The sequence below is a fragment of the Rhinolophus hipposideros genome (genome assembly GCF_964194185.1).
Source record: "Rhinolophus hipposideros genome assembly, chromosome: 15".
Classification (NCBI taxonomy): domain Eukaryota; kingdom Metazoa; phylum Chordata; class Mammalia; order Chiroptera; family Rhinolophidae; genus Rhinolophus; species Rhinolophus hipposideros.
In genome coordinates this window covers 22,165,980-22,179,967 of record NC_138061.1, presented here as the reverse complement: position 1 = coordinate 22,179,967, position 13,988 = coordinate 22,165,980, and the positions used below count along the sequence as shown (strand labels likewise).

Genomic DNA, 13,988 nt, shown 5'->3' with positions numbered 1-13,988 from the left:
CTCCTAGCCCAGTGCACCCCTTCCGCCATGTCTGTGCTCAGCACCCTCTCCTTTAAGCTACCTTTTCCCCTCCAGGTAGTGGCCAGCACCCTCCCAGCCCCTGCAACTACAGATCTGGAAGGACTTGCAGGTGAGAGGGTAGGGAAAGGCCAAAGGTACAACCTGGGCTGAGTGGGAGCCTTAGACCTCAGAAGGCCCAGATGGAGCCCTTGCCCTCCAGGATCCCTGGGGTGGGGGTAGGGCAGAGCAGAGTCTGGGTTTAGAGTTTTGCAGAGAGCAAAGGCAGCCAGGCCTAGATGGGAGGGTGGGGGGACTGGTTTTCGGACACCAGCTCCAGCATTTCTAATCTCTCCAACTCACCCAGCCCTTGGCCCCTGGATCAGACCTCTAATGGGCAGGTAGAGAAGAAATCAGCGGACCTCCAGACCAATGCCTGTGTCACTGCAGCCAGGCCGGCCCCCAAGCCTAAATGGGAGGAAGCCCTGAAGAAGGTACGTGAGGAAGTAGCCTTGGTGTAGAGGGCCTTGTGCTGCCCCCATGAAGACCCCAGACAATAGCGTCATTAGCGAATGAACCCGTCACCTCCAAGCCCCGCAGCCTGCCTTGTCTATCATACATAGAAATATAAGCACAGCACTGATCACCCTACTGCTCTGAGAACTTCCAATGACTCCCCCACCCGCACTCCCTTGGCTCACAGGATACATTCACACGCCGTGGACCTGATGTTCAAGACTGTCCCGTAGTTTGGCCTTCCCTTCCTAACCAACCTTGGTGCCCTCTGATACACTCTACTGCTCTAGCCAGACCTTTACCCTTCCTCCTGCCATACGAACTGCCCAGCATGCAGTTACCAATCTGGAATGCCTTCCCTCTCCTTTCTACCTTCCAAATCGTGCCCATCCATTACTTCTCTGATGTCCTGCCTACTTGGAGAAGATTCTCCAATCCTTGAGCACCCCCTTCTCCAAACCAGTAACTACACTTACTGCCTATGCCACTCAGCGTGTCATTCAATCATGGAAAGTGTTTTCTGTACTCGTGTTGTACCACCCCAGTTAAGTACACCGAGGGGGTAGAAATCTTGTCCTACATTTTTTTTCTTCAATAACTAGCACAGTCCTGGGTCTGCTTTAGATGCTCAGCTAATGCCTGATATTTTAGATGGTTTATTTGTCTTCGTACCACTGGGAAACAAAGCAGATAAGAGGCCCAGCCTTCCTGGAGCTTGCAGTTTAGTGGGGGCGATTAAACACCCAAATTGAAATTGTCTGAAGGAAGCAAGGAAGGACAGAAGGGAGGGAGGGAAGGAGGGAGGGAGGGAAGGAGGAAGAAAGGGAGGAAGAATTTGTAAGATTTAGTGGTTCCATATCTTCTAGTACCTAGAGGGAAAAAAATATGTATATGTATTTTCTATTTCCAAGGTATTATGACTGTGATCTGATCATCCCTGAGTGTCTGGAAAACTGCTGCATTTTGGACCTGGATAGTGAAAGTGGCAGAGATTGCTATGCACTTAGTCAGATAATTGATGAGAAGGGACAGTCACTGAAATAGATGTGACAGAAAGTCAGGTGAGGCAATGATTTGGAGGACAGGAAAACATTCTCAAAGGCAGTCTTTTAGAGATAAAGTTTCCTTTGTGACTCTTCAAGGAGAATTGAAGAAGGCTGATATTGTTATGTTGTATTCCATCCTTACTCTTATGAATACAGCCCATTTCCTACTGAACACACAAATGTCACCACTTTTTGCTGAATTGACTCTCATTGAGGGTGTTAAACTAAACCTGGCATGACTTAATACAGGGAAAGAGCTGACCTCTAGGAGCCACTCAGTTCATGGCCACAAAACACACTAGCCCAAGAGAGAACTTTAAACGTAACCATAAGCCAAAGAGCCCCAAAGACCAGCAAGACCAGCATACAATACACACTGACCTGTGACCGTTCATATTATTTTCATAGCAAATTACAGCCTGTGTTTCTCTTTTTTTCTTTGCGTTGTTGTCAAATCGTGCCCAAGTGACAGTCTTAACTGCCTTGAGGAACTTATTCTGTCTACATGTGGCCTAAGAAATGCCTTGTGCAGCAAGCATCTGGTCACCGGTCATTTTGTATGGCAAACATCAGGGCAAAGACAAGCGTGCCTGATAGGTTTTTCTGCGCACTCAAACTTTCTGGCAGTTTATTTGGATTTTAAACACTCTGTCCATCTCCCTCATCTTGGGGAAAAAGTTGAGTGTGAGGAAGAGAGGAGGGAGGCAGAAAGAAGGGTGTAGCTTTGAGAAAATGGTGGGAGCAATCTACAGGGACTAAAAGGAGTTGAAGCTCTCTGAGTAGTGTGCAGATTTTCTTGACGTTCTATCTGTTCTTTTTTAGACCAACTGGTGTCATTAACCTTGTGCCTGATAAACCACAAGTACTGCAGGAGGTATATTGAGTGCTAAAGATGAGGGGAAGAGGGAGACAAGTGATCTTTAAACATCAGTGAGAGCAGGTGGGACCTGTCCTGTTCTTGCCTCCTTGAGAAGAGAGCTCAAACTCTCTTCATTTATCCACTAAAATGGGAAAGGGCGTCACAAAAGGGGAGTGGCAGGAATAATCTAGGTATGGATTCTGTTTCCTCTCAGGTTGCAAAAGGTAATAAATCTGAGAATCACGACTGTCACTGAACAGGTGTTTGTTATTATAAAAGTAAATAACAGCATTACAAAATGTTATATAATTTTTAAGGGAGAAGAATGTATGAATGCTATTTACTTCTTCTGTTAGTTATACAACAACCTGAGGGCTGCATTTGCTTCAGATGAGCTCAACATTTAGGTAACCTGAGTATCTTTATTTAGGAGAGAGACACTCTTGTAAAGCTATTTTATTACCTGTCAAGTAGGATACTGAAAAAGAAATCTTGATACTTGTCTATTGATTGTAACTAGGCAGGCAGCTGTTATTTGTTCACAGAGGGTCAGCTCAAGCACTTCCAATGGTTTTTAAAATTGATTTTATCACCTCATTCCTTTTTTTGCTATCTGGGACAAATGTAATCTTTAGCCTTGTTTAAACTAATTCTGCTGTGTCTGCTTGGTGGGGAGCTATATTTCAGTGACGTCTGTGCTAGCCTTGAATTGCCAGAAGAAATCAGGACACACAAAATTTTATGGGGTAGGTGTTTTTTGTTTTGTTATGTTATTTTAAGGCAGGTACTTGTCATGTACAGAACTCAATTCTGCTAATATCCAGGATGAGGCTTTGTGATGTGGGAACACATGGATTAAGTCCGGAAGCTTAGGTTCCATTCCTCCTCTGCCGCTTGTCCTGGTGTGACCTTGGACAGTGTAATGAATCTCGCCCAATCATTGTTTTCCAAATTGTAAAATGTAGATAATACTACAATCTGCTTATAGGCTTTTATGAAAACTAAGTGAGATAATGAATGTGAAAAATACTTTGAAAACTGTAGTGTAGAAATGAGGGCAGCTGTTCAGAACTGATGTCCTTTTAATCTCCTTAATGATCTCATCATTATTGTGTTGTTTATTCCTTTATTGTCATTTTCATGGAGTCTCTGGAAGTTGAGGAGATAAATGCTAATGTGTGGTCAGTCACTATGAAATCAAAATTCGTACCTTTAAAATAAGTTATATGAGCTTTTTTCTTACTATTCAATAATAAATCAATATTGTTAAAAAGTTGGAATACAAAAAATAAAAGACAAAATTACTACTAATCAGATAGCCCAGCAATAACCTTTTGAACATTTTAAGATATATTCTTTTAGGGTTGTTTTTTTTTTTCCTCTGTGTGTGTGTGTAATAAAATTGGGGCATGCTCTATATAGAATTTAGTATTCTAATTTTATTTAGCATATTTTCCAAGCCTAAAAATTTTAAATATGCTGTAAATGTTTGTGTTATACAACTGTGTAGGTACAGCTGTACCTATACTTTATTTGACCATTTCTCTACTGGCGATCGCTTAGGTTGTTTCTAATTTGTTGATGTAATAAATTAAAAAAATTGTAAAGTGCCTTTTGAACATTAGTAGTAGTTATTATTCTAGTAGCAGATCATTGTAAGATTAATTTGGAGCTAAAAGGCTATTTTGTAATTTATCATTAATGCCTTTTTGCTTACATAGTATAGTACTTTCCAGAATGTGACCTAATACCATACATGAATATTATGATTGCAGCTGGGTGGGACCACTACACTGGTGACTGTCCTGAAGAATGGTTCCCAGAGACCATTAGCTAGCGTCCTCAATTTTAACCATGACTTTCTAGACCTTGGGGGGACACTCAGGTCCTCTATTTATAGGACCTATGTTTTAACTAATACCATATCCTTTCAGTACATCCTTTCCTGAGAAAATACACACATATACATATAATTTTAAGGGGTTCACAGATGCCATGAAGTCCATTCATGGGTGCAGCAAGTTAGGAATCACTGATTTACTGTAAGGATTGGAAAAATGAAGTTATGAAATTAATGCTAATCATTTCATAGATACAAATATGCTAGAAATAATTTATGGTGGCCTACTAAAAGAATAATGATTTGTTTCTTGCTTTAGCAGTCTGTGGCAAGCATAATGATTTTTTAAATGGTTGTCTGAGGGTAGGGAATGGAAAGCCAAACAAACTTTTGATTCTAAAGCAGAACAGCCTCCACATGTTGGCAACTTCTCTCCAATTGATCTGATCAAAAAATCTTGGGGAAATTGTGAATTTTTCAAGATTGCTGTTGTTTCCTCATCCACTTCAACAATTTCACCTACCTGAAAGGTGCATGAAGAACACATATTAAGAAATGCCACTTTAGTCTCAATAGAAGAAAAACACCCAGAAGTTTTACTAATGAGTGGCATGACATGATATTGTGACCCTGCTGCCAGTTTCATGCTTATTTCCAAATGGAATTGACCATTGTCATAATCAGTTTTTCTTTGGCGGCAGTGCAAGAATGGACACTCATTGCTCCTCAGAGACAGATGTAGAAAACTGATCTCTGAGCTTCACTTTATTCATCACTAAAATGAGTGCTTTGGACTAGTGTTTTTAAAGTGTATTTCTATGAGTCCTAAGGTGCCTGGGAAACATGTAAAGGGCTCACACCTTGGGAACCAGGAGTGAACACTGGGCTATACAACCCTTGCTCCCGTCAGATAAACTGCTTTTATCCCTTCATATATTGGAGTTATGTAAAACAGTGCCTGACACATAGTAAATATTAGTGTTTTAAATGAGACTTTAAGAAAATAAGTCTGCTATTAAAAATGTTTTGTTGAAAGCCACCAGACCAGAGCAATGGATTCAAAGGCCCTTCCCTCTCTGATTCTGTGAATCCATTGGAGCAGGCGGTACATCACGGGGCAGTGTATCAGTGAAAAAGCGTTAATGGTTCCACTGCACCAGAAAGCATTTAAGAAAGCTGAAGATGCCATTTGAACCAAAAACAATCAGAGGAGGGAAACAGTCAGTCCTTCCACCTTTGGAAAAAATAACTCAGTATCTTCTGTTTACTGAGTTCCTAGTATGAACACGTTTTGTTTTATTGTTGCTAACCTTTATAAAAATTCTGCAAGATAGGTTTTATTATCCCTACTTTTACAGTGGAGTAAACTGTATCTCAAAGAATTTTGGTGACTTAATCAAGTTTAACCATGTAATAAATAACAGAGCCAGAATTTGAACCCAGGTATCTGATTCCAAATCCTGTACTTTTCCATTTTGAGAAAACAAAACCCACTCTACAAAGAGTAGTAGAAATATCAATGCGTCATCATTAAACAGTAACAATTCCTTAATTCCATGATACAGTTAAACAACTGAAATACTATTATGCGTTACTCCTATTCTTTTCTATCCTGCTTCTCTATAATTCCATTAATCTGATGTCTAATAATGCTTCCCATAAGAATTTTTCTTAGGTGTGATAGTAGTATTGTGGTTATGTAGGAGACTATTTTATTCTTAGGAGATGCATGCTGAAATATTTAAGGGTAAAATGTCCTAGTGTCTGTAACTTAATGGTTCAACATGTGCGTGCACGCGCGCACACACACACACACACACACACACACACACACACACACACCTCAAACACCAATACCAGAAAAGTGAGAAGCAATGCAAGGTTAAGAAAAGGTCTCTGGAGCAAAGGTAAGAATAGATAGAATGCCAGAAGTTATAGCAATTTTTATTTATCTTAAATGTGAAATTTGCATCAAAAATTAGTTCTTTTTCATGTCCTGTAATTACTCCATTTAAATAACTTGGCATCTTTTGGCTGGTACTGTCTTAGGGAGTTTGAAGAGGCGAAATGTTGCAGAAACAAAACGACAGTCACCTAAAAACAGAATTTAGTCATGGTTCACCTCTAGCACTCAAGCAGCTACTGGGGTCGCTCAGCAGATGAACAGCATACGTATTATAAAGATGATTTTATTCTTTGCATGCCATCAATTATCTTTCTAGGCATTTCACTCTATTCACTCACTGACTAACTTCAAAGTTTTATTAGATACCAAATTTTAGGAGGTGGCCATTAAACAGGAGATAGGTGGAGATTTCCAGATGACAGTCTTCCTCAATGAGACTCACTCAGGAAATACCCGCTAATCACCAAATTTGAGCCATTCTGGATATAGTTATAATAATCCTTTGTTTCTTACCAGTCACTCTTTCTAGTTTATTGTTGTGAATCATGAGATTGGCAGTGATCAAACGTGAAGGGCGGAACCCAATTTTTGAGGCAAGGATGACAAGGTACTTCCAGTAAAAGCACCACCCAGGCATTCATCTAAGAAAAGTCACAGACTAAACAGTACAACTAGGTACTGAGGGAATTACTCTTGTACAAAATTGATTAGGATATTGGTATATTTATTGACCATTTATATTTTATCCATTGTGAACTTCCTCTATAATTCCTTTACCCATTTTCTATTAGGGTGGTATTTGCCTTTTTTTATTGCTTTATAAGAGATTGTCTACTATATGTTGCAAATATTTTTTCTTTGATTTGCTTTTTTCCCCTGAATAGTTTCAATTTTTATTAGTCATTTCCTTTATGGTTTCTGCCTTTGATATTATGATTAGAAAGACCATGTGAACACTATATATTTACCTATTACAGTAATCCTCCTTACCCCAGGGGGATGTGTTTCAAGACCCATGGTGGATTCCTGAAATAATGGATATGACCGAACTCTATGTATACGATGTTTTTTTCTATACATACATACCTATGATATAGTTTAATTTATAAATGAGGCACAGTAAGAGTATAACAACAGTAACTAATAATAGAACAATTAAAACCATATACTGTAATAAATGTTATGTGAATTTGGTCTCTCCCTCTCTCTGATAACCGATCTTATAACGGAGAAGGCTACTAAATGATTAATGGGTAGGTAGTGTATATGGCATGGATACGCTGACAAAGGGAGGGTTCAAATCCTGGGTGGGATGGAGTAGGATAGTGAGAGATGTTATCTCATTACTCAGAATGGTGCACAATTTAAGACGTATGAATTGTTTATTTCTGAAATTTTCCATTTAATATTTTTGGACTGTGGTTGACTGAGGTTAACTGAAACCGCAGAAAGTGAAACTACAGATAAGAATATTTTATTTTAGAGTATTTTAGTATACTCTAAAAAAAATACTCTTTTAGAGTATTTTAAGAGTTCTTTTCTACTGTATTTTCTTTCATATCTTTTTTTTTAAAAGATTTTATTGGGGAAGGGGAACAGGACTTTATTGGGGAACAGTGTGTACTTCCAGGCCTTTGTTCCAAGTCAAGTTGTTGTCCTTTCAATTTTAGTTGTGGAGGGTGCCATTCAGCTTCAAGTTGTTGTCCTTTCAGTCTTAGTTGTGGAGGGCACAGCTCAGCTCCAGGTCCAGTTGCCATTACTAGTTGCAGGGGGCACAGCCCACCATCCCTTGCGGGAGTCCAACCGGCAACCCTGTGGTTGAGAGGACATGCTCCAACCAACTGAGCCATCTGGGAGCTCAGCGGCAGCTCAGCTCAAGGTGCCGTGTTCAATCTTAGTTGCAGGGGGCGCAGCCCACCATCCCTTGTGGGACTCGAGGAATTGAACTGGCAACCTTGTGGTTGAGAGCCCACTGGCCCATGTGGGAATCAAACCTGCAGCCTTCGGAGTTAGGAGAATGGAGCTCTAACTGCCTGAGCCACCGGGCCGGCCCCCACTTTTAGTATTTTTAAAAAGTTGAGGTAAAATTCACATAACATAAAATTCACTACTTTAACCCTTTTGAAGTATCCAATTAGTGGCTTTTAGTATATTTACAGTGTTGTGTAGTCATCACCACTATCTATTTCCAGAAAACTTTCATTACCTCCCTCCCCCCAAAAATAACCCCATACCCATTAAGCAGTTATTCCCCAATATCCCCGCCCCTTGGCAAGGACTAAACTGCTTTCTGTCTCTGGATTTGCCTTTTCTGGGGTTTCGTATAAGTGGAATCATACACTCTGTGGCCTTTTGTATCTGGCTTCTTTCACTTAACATAATATTTTCAAGGTTTATCCATGTATCCGTACTTCGTTCCTTTTTCTGGCTGTGGTATGGATATACCGCATTTTGTTGATCCAATCATCAGCTGATAAACATTTAGGTTGTTTCCACGTCTTGGCTACTGTGAATAGTGTTGCTGTGGACATGCATGGATATGTACTTCGTGTACTTTGTTGAGTATTTGTTTTCAATTATTTCGGATCTATACATAGGAACGGAATTGTTGGGTTTTATGGTAATTCTGTGCTTAACTTTTGGAAGAACCACTAAACCGTTTTCCACAGGGGCTGTACCATTTTACATTCCTACCAGTGATATACAAGGGTTCCATTTCTCTATGTCCTTGTCAACTGTTATTTTCTGTTTTGCTTTGATTGTCGCCATCCTAGTTGGTGTGAAGTGGTACCTCATTGTGGTTTTGATTATATTTCCCTAATAACTAACGATGTTAAGCATCTTTTCATATGCTTGTTGACCATTTGTATAGTTTTTTTTTGAGAATTGTCTAGTCAAATGACCATTTTTAAGTTGGGTTGTTTGTCTTTTTATTATATAGTTGTAAGAATTTTTCGTATATTCTGGATACTAGACCCTTATCAGATATATGGTTTGCAAAAATGTCCCCCTTTCTGTGTGCTGTTTTTTTCACTATCTTGATAGTGTCCTTTGATGCATAAAAAGTTTTAATTTTGATGAAGTACAATTTATCTATGTTTTTTTGATTGCTTGTGCTTTTGGTTTCATAGCTAAGAATCCATTGCTTAATCCAAGGACATGAAGATTCTTCTAGTACCTTCATAGCTTTATTTTTATATTTAAATTTGTAATCCGTCTGGAATTTACTTTAGCATAAATGTTGAGGTGACTATTTTTCCAAATATTAACTAGTTCAAATTTTCCCATTTCATTTATTAAACACCATTTGAGCCAGTATTGTACTGTATTCTGAACTTATTTTCTAAAATACTTTTGATTCATATTTAGAATTATTCTAGTAATTGAGGTCTTGGTATAGCATTTTCTAAAGCATTTTATCACCATTTATCGCATGGCATCTCTCACACCTACCCAATGAAGATGACAGACAGGTAGATATTAGATCGATCAGATAGGTAGAAGACAGATGACAGATACTAGCCTCCATCTTGGGCTTTCTCTCTCTTGTGTGTTTTTATCCTTTCCCCTGTTTATGCTATCATAATTATTTTATTAATCCAATCATTAATTTGTAATATTTAGACAGGCGTAGTGACGGATGCCAAGTCTCTTTTGGCTAACATTCACCAAAGTCACGATGGAGATGCACCTGAAGGCACTGAATGTTGGAAGCCAGGGAAACAAGATGCTGACGTTGCTGTGGCAGGATGGTGACAAAGTCTGCGGATTAAGTACACTGGCCTTACAGTCAGATAGACGAGGTTCAGATCTTGGCTCTGCCCCTTACTTACCATCTTGGGTAGGTTACCTGAGCTCCCTAAATCCTAAGCTTCCTCATGTAGAATGGGGAGGTAATGATCACATTTCCCTCACAGGTTGTGAGGATCAAATGAGATGAAAAATGTAAAATGGTAGTCCAATGCCTGGCACAGAATACATACTTCAGCGATAGAAGTCATTATAAGTATGAATTTGTACTTATCTTAATAATCTTAATAATTATTATCTTAATAATAAATTCTTGGTTGCTTGGGACTGTGTTCTAAGTGTTTGAGTTCTGACCATCTTCACAGGATTCTTCCATCATTCTCCCACATACCATCTCTCCTGGCTTCAGAAGTTCTGTAATCTCTCTCCTTGAATTTTTGCTTTCTGTTGCTTGTATTTTGTAGTAAGTTTGGGTACATTGAGCATACATTGATACCCAAGTAATTCGTGCCTTTTTCTCCTTCTTTTGTTACCTCATAAGCAGTCTTTCAAAGTAAAGCTTAGGGGTGGCTGGATAGCTCAGTTGGTTAGAGCGTGGTGCTAAGAACACCAAGATTGCCGGTTCAGTCCCCACATGGACCACTGTGAGCTGTGCCCTCCTTAAAAAAGAAAGAAAAAAAAAAAGTAAAGTTTAGAGATCACTCTAAAAAATGGTAAATTTGTAGTTGAGAAAGTTTAACTGAACACAAGAGACAATAATCCCAGAGCAAAAAAGCTTATCTGTTCTTGTTTGATCATGATTATCAGCATGAATCAAGCCCAAGTTAAGCATAGAAATCACCTCCAGAGCTGAAGAGTGATTTACTTTCTTTGCTTGATTAAATTCTTGAGCAGTCTGCTGTTGTTACTCTTCTGTTTTTCTAAGACAGTGATTTTTTTAGAAAGCAGAGAAATTTGACTTTGGACTTTGAAGTCCATCAAATATTTCACAAATGTGTTATGGGTATTTTGAAATGCTTGGGAGTTCATTGATTATAAAAAAAACCCTTCCAGATTGGAATCAATGTTTATTTCGAAATGTTTTCATAATTTGAATTTTCCTGGAACCTGGTTTCCTGAAAACAGGCCCTAAAAGCTGTCAGGAGATTTCAGGTTACAAGTAAAGGAAGTCCTTCCTCCAGCCACAATATTCTAGCATACTCTGGCTGTAAAAGATGTCGGTAACTGAGTTTGCTTCTGCAGAAGACCATTTCCTTCCAGCGTTGCTCTCCTAGTGTGCACGCGGGTCATATGCAAGAGGGTCTTCACCTCAGATATGCATAGTAACACTCTACACATTTGAACTGGTTTATCCCAACAGTCTTTCTATTCTGCCTATTGCTTTCAGCCTGCAGATGTGCCAGTGTCTTTAAAACAGTTCCAAGTTTTTGAAATAGAAATAATTGACACTGAAGGAAGATTTAAATAATGAAACAGCTGGTGTGTCCTAGATATATAACCCTGTGCCCTTGTGGGAGGACACGCATATCTTTTTTATGGCAGACCTTTATGATAAACCCTTGATTATGGCATGGGCAGGCAGCGTGCAGGGATCAGCTTATACTTACATCTTCCCATCGGTTGCTGCAACAGAGAGGAATGAAAGGTGTGGATGACTCCAGAATGACTTGGAGAGCCCTTTGTCTTTTTCTTTCGTCTCTCTTCTCCCCCTTCTTCTTTTTTTTTTTTTTTTTTTTTAAAGAGCTATAACTTGAATGATAGTGAATGAAATTTTTTTTTTAATTTAAATTTATTTATTGGGGTGACAATTGTTAATGAAATTACATAATTTCAGGTGTACAATTCTGTATTACATCAACTATAAATCCCATTGTGTGTTCACCACCCAGAGTCAGTTCTCCTTCCATCACCATATATTTGACTCCCCCTTCTTTTTTAATTCTGACATGCAAAGTATGTTTTCCCATTAAAAGAACTACATTATCATAACACTGCAGCATCTGAAATGACACCAAGAGGATTTGTGCTATGTATTGTCTTGCTTCAGCTAATAGTAGTAGTAGTAACACATGAACAACAGTAGTAATATTGCAGAGGATCTAGCCTTTATTGAACAGTTAATGTGTTCAAGGCATCATGTCATTTAGTCCTCACTATGACTCTTATGATCATCACTTTACAGATGAAGAAACTGAGGCTCAGAGAGATTGATTTACTAATCTAAGGTCACACAGCTAGAAAGCAGTGAATTTGAACCCATGTCTGATTCTGGAGCTGACATTCTTGCCCAATATGCTCTACTACCTCTCCATATTTATACTTTGCATAGAATCACAGGATATTGGTGCTGGAAAGGACCACTCATTAAGATGTCTCACCTTTTATTTCCTTCAAGTCTTGAAATCTTTTTTAGGGCTGGGAGCATGCATTTGGAAGTCATTTAGTATCACTGTCTGCTATTGGTAGAAAGGACATGGAGTGAGAAGCAGAGTATGGAAAATCATTTTTCTGGGTGAAAAAAAAGGAGAGGCTAACTCTTCTAACCAGGAATTCCAGTGCATTGAGAAGAGGAAATACAATGGATGTGAAGGCCTGGAAAGAGCAACCAGCATAGCCAGCCCTCTTCCAGGCTTGGAGATACCTTGTTGGATGCTAATCAGCCTATTAGGGAACCCAGAGCCAGGAAGACAGAGGCCAGCCACCAGTAAGTTACTTCAGTAAAGGGAGTGGGCCATAAGACTGTCATTCATGAATGTTGGGTCTATACCGGTGCTGTGTACCCTTCTGTTTGCAGTGACCAGCAATAAATAGTAAGAGTGTAAATATGTGCTTAATGAATCCATTTTCATTACTTACAGTGGCTTGTTCATGGTCTTGATTTCCTCTGTGCCGGATTTTGCATTGGCCCCACTGGCACTGCTGTTGGAGGCATCCCATTTGGAGCAGAAAGGAGGAAAAATAGACTGCTGTCCTGTCTTTCAAAAACTCCACTTATTTTGCCCTGAGATCTTGCTGGCTGTTGTTGGCAATCTCAACATCTTAATTAACATCAGCAATTGCTAATGATGGCCCTGATTTACCCCCTTGTCTTGCATACATGTTTCTGGAGATTAGAGTAAGGGAAGGGAAGAAATTTTCAGCGTTTTAGTACCTCAAAAGGCTGAAAGGTACATACAAATGGGAATCTCAATAGCGACTACCTTTAAGAAGCTTTAAATGAAGCTTACCTTGGAAATGGTAATAACTTGATTAAAATCTTCAGGAGAACATGGCCACCTTTATAACTGATTGACTAATGCTACTCTCAGGACCCCAGGGAACTGTAAAATTTTATTTCCCTTGTATGTAAACCAACCTAAATCAAACTAAAATATTAGTGTTTGGGTTCATCAAAAGACCTTTAAGTTGTCCTTTCATTTTGGTTTGCTTTTTGACAGGACCTAATCACAGACCCATTCAAGCTTGCAGAAGAGTCTGAAAATATGAAGTCCCGATGTTCCCCTGATGTTGCTAGAGGCTGCTGTGGCACAAAGGAAAGCTGCTAAAACTATAGCTGACCTGAAGACATTGGGCAGCAGGCTAAGGAATGAGTTACATATGTCTTTTAACCTGCTCTTCTCCATAGCACAGACCATAAGAAAGAATAAATAGCAAAAAGGCACCACATTCTAGAGCATCGATAAAAAGAAATGAAATATTTTTAGAAGGTATTAATGAAGGGTTCACAGCATATGACCTACAGATGAGGTAAGCACTTGTTCTCTCTTAATTCAAAGTTCTGGTGCCACTTAGTGGTCAGAAATGGAACTGAGAAGCAGTCTAAGGCCTGACCAATGGGTAAGAAAGGCTTCAGAAATTACAGTTGGCAGAGGGTCTCAGGAAAAACATCTTCCCTCTGACGTGCATAGCACCTTTTAGACTTTTCAGCATGTTTGCTCATTAAACAAAGGTCCTACAGAAATTGTGCTAATCATGCCAAAAGATTGCCAAATCAAATTTAGTAGGAGTACTCTTAACTGTGCTGTTAAATCAAACACTTAAAAAAATCTTTTCAGTTGAAAGAAGAAAACGAAT

The 13,988-nt window shown here is 39.2% G+C and overlaps 1 protein-coding gene across 1 annotated transcript; it reads left to right on the top strand.

The window, feature by feature from the left end:
- Positions 1-27: 27 nt before the first annotated feature.
- Positions 28-13,558, top strand: AS3MT (arsenite methyltransferase; the record flags this gene model as incomplete). Its single annotated transcript, XM_081075412.1, is given in 8 exon segments — positions 28-75; positions 399-514; positions 1,425-1,540; positions 1,543-1,574; positions 2,633-2,642; positions 3,054-3,164; positions 13,223-13,236; positions 13,352-13,558. Coding segments are annotated over 8 exon segments (555 nt in total). The 3' UTR covers positions 13,460-13,558.
- Between the last annotated feature and the right edge of the window lie 430 nt (positions 13,559-13,988).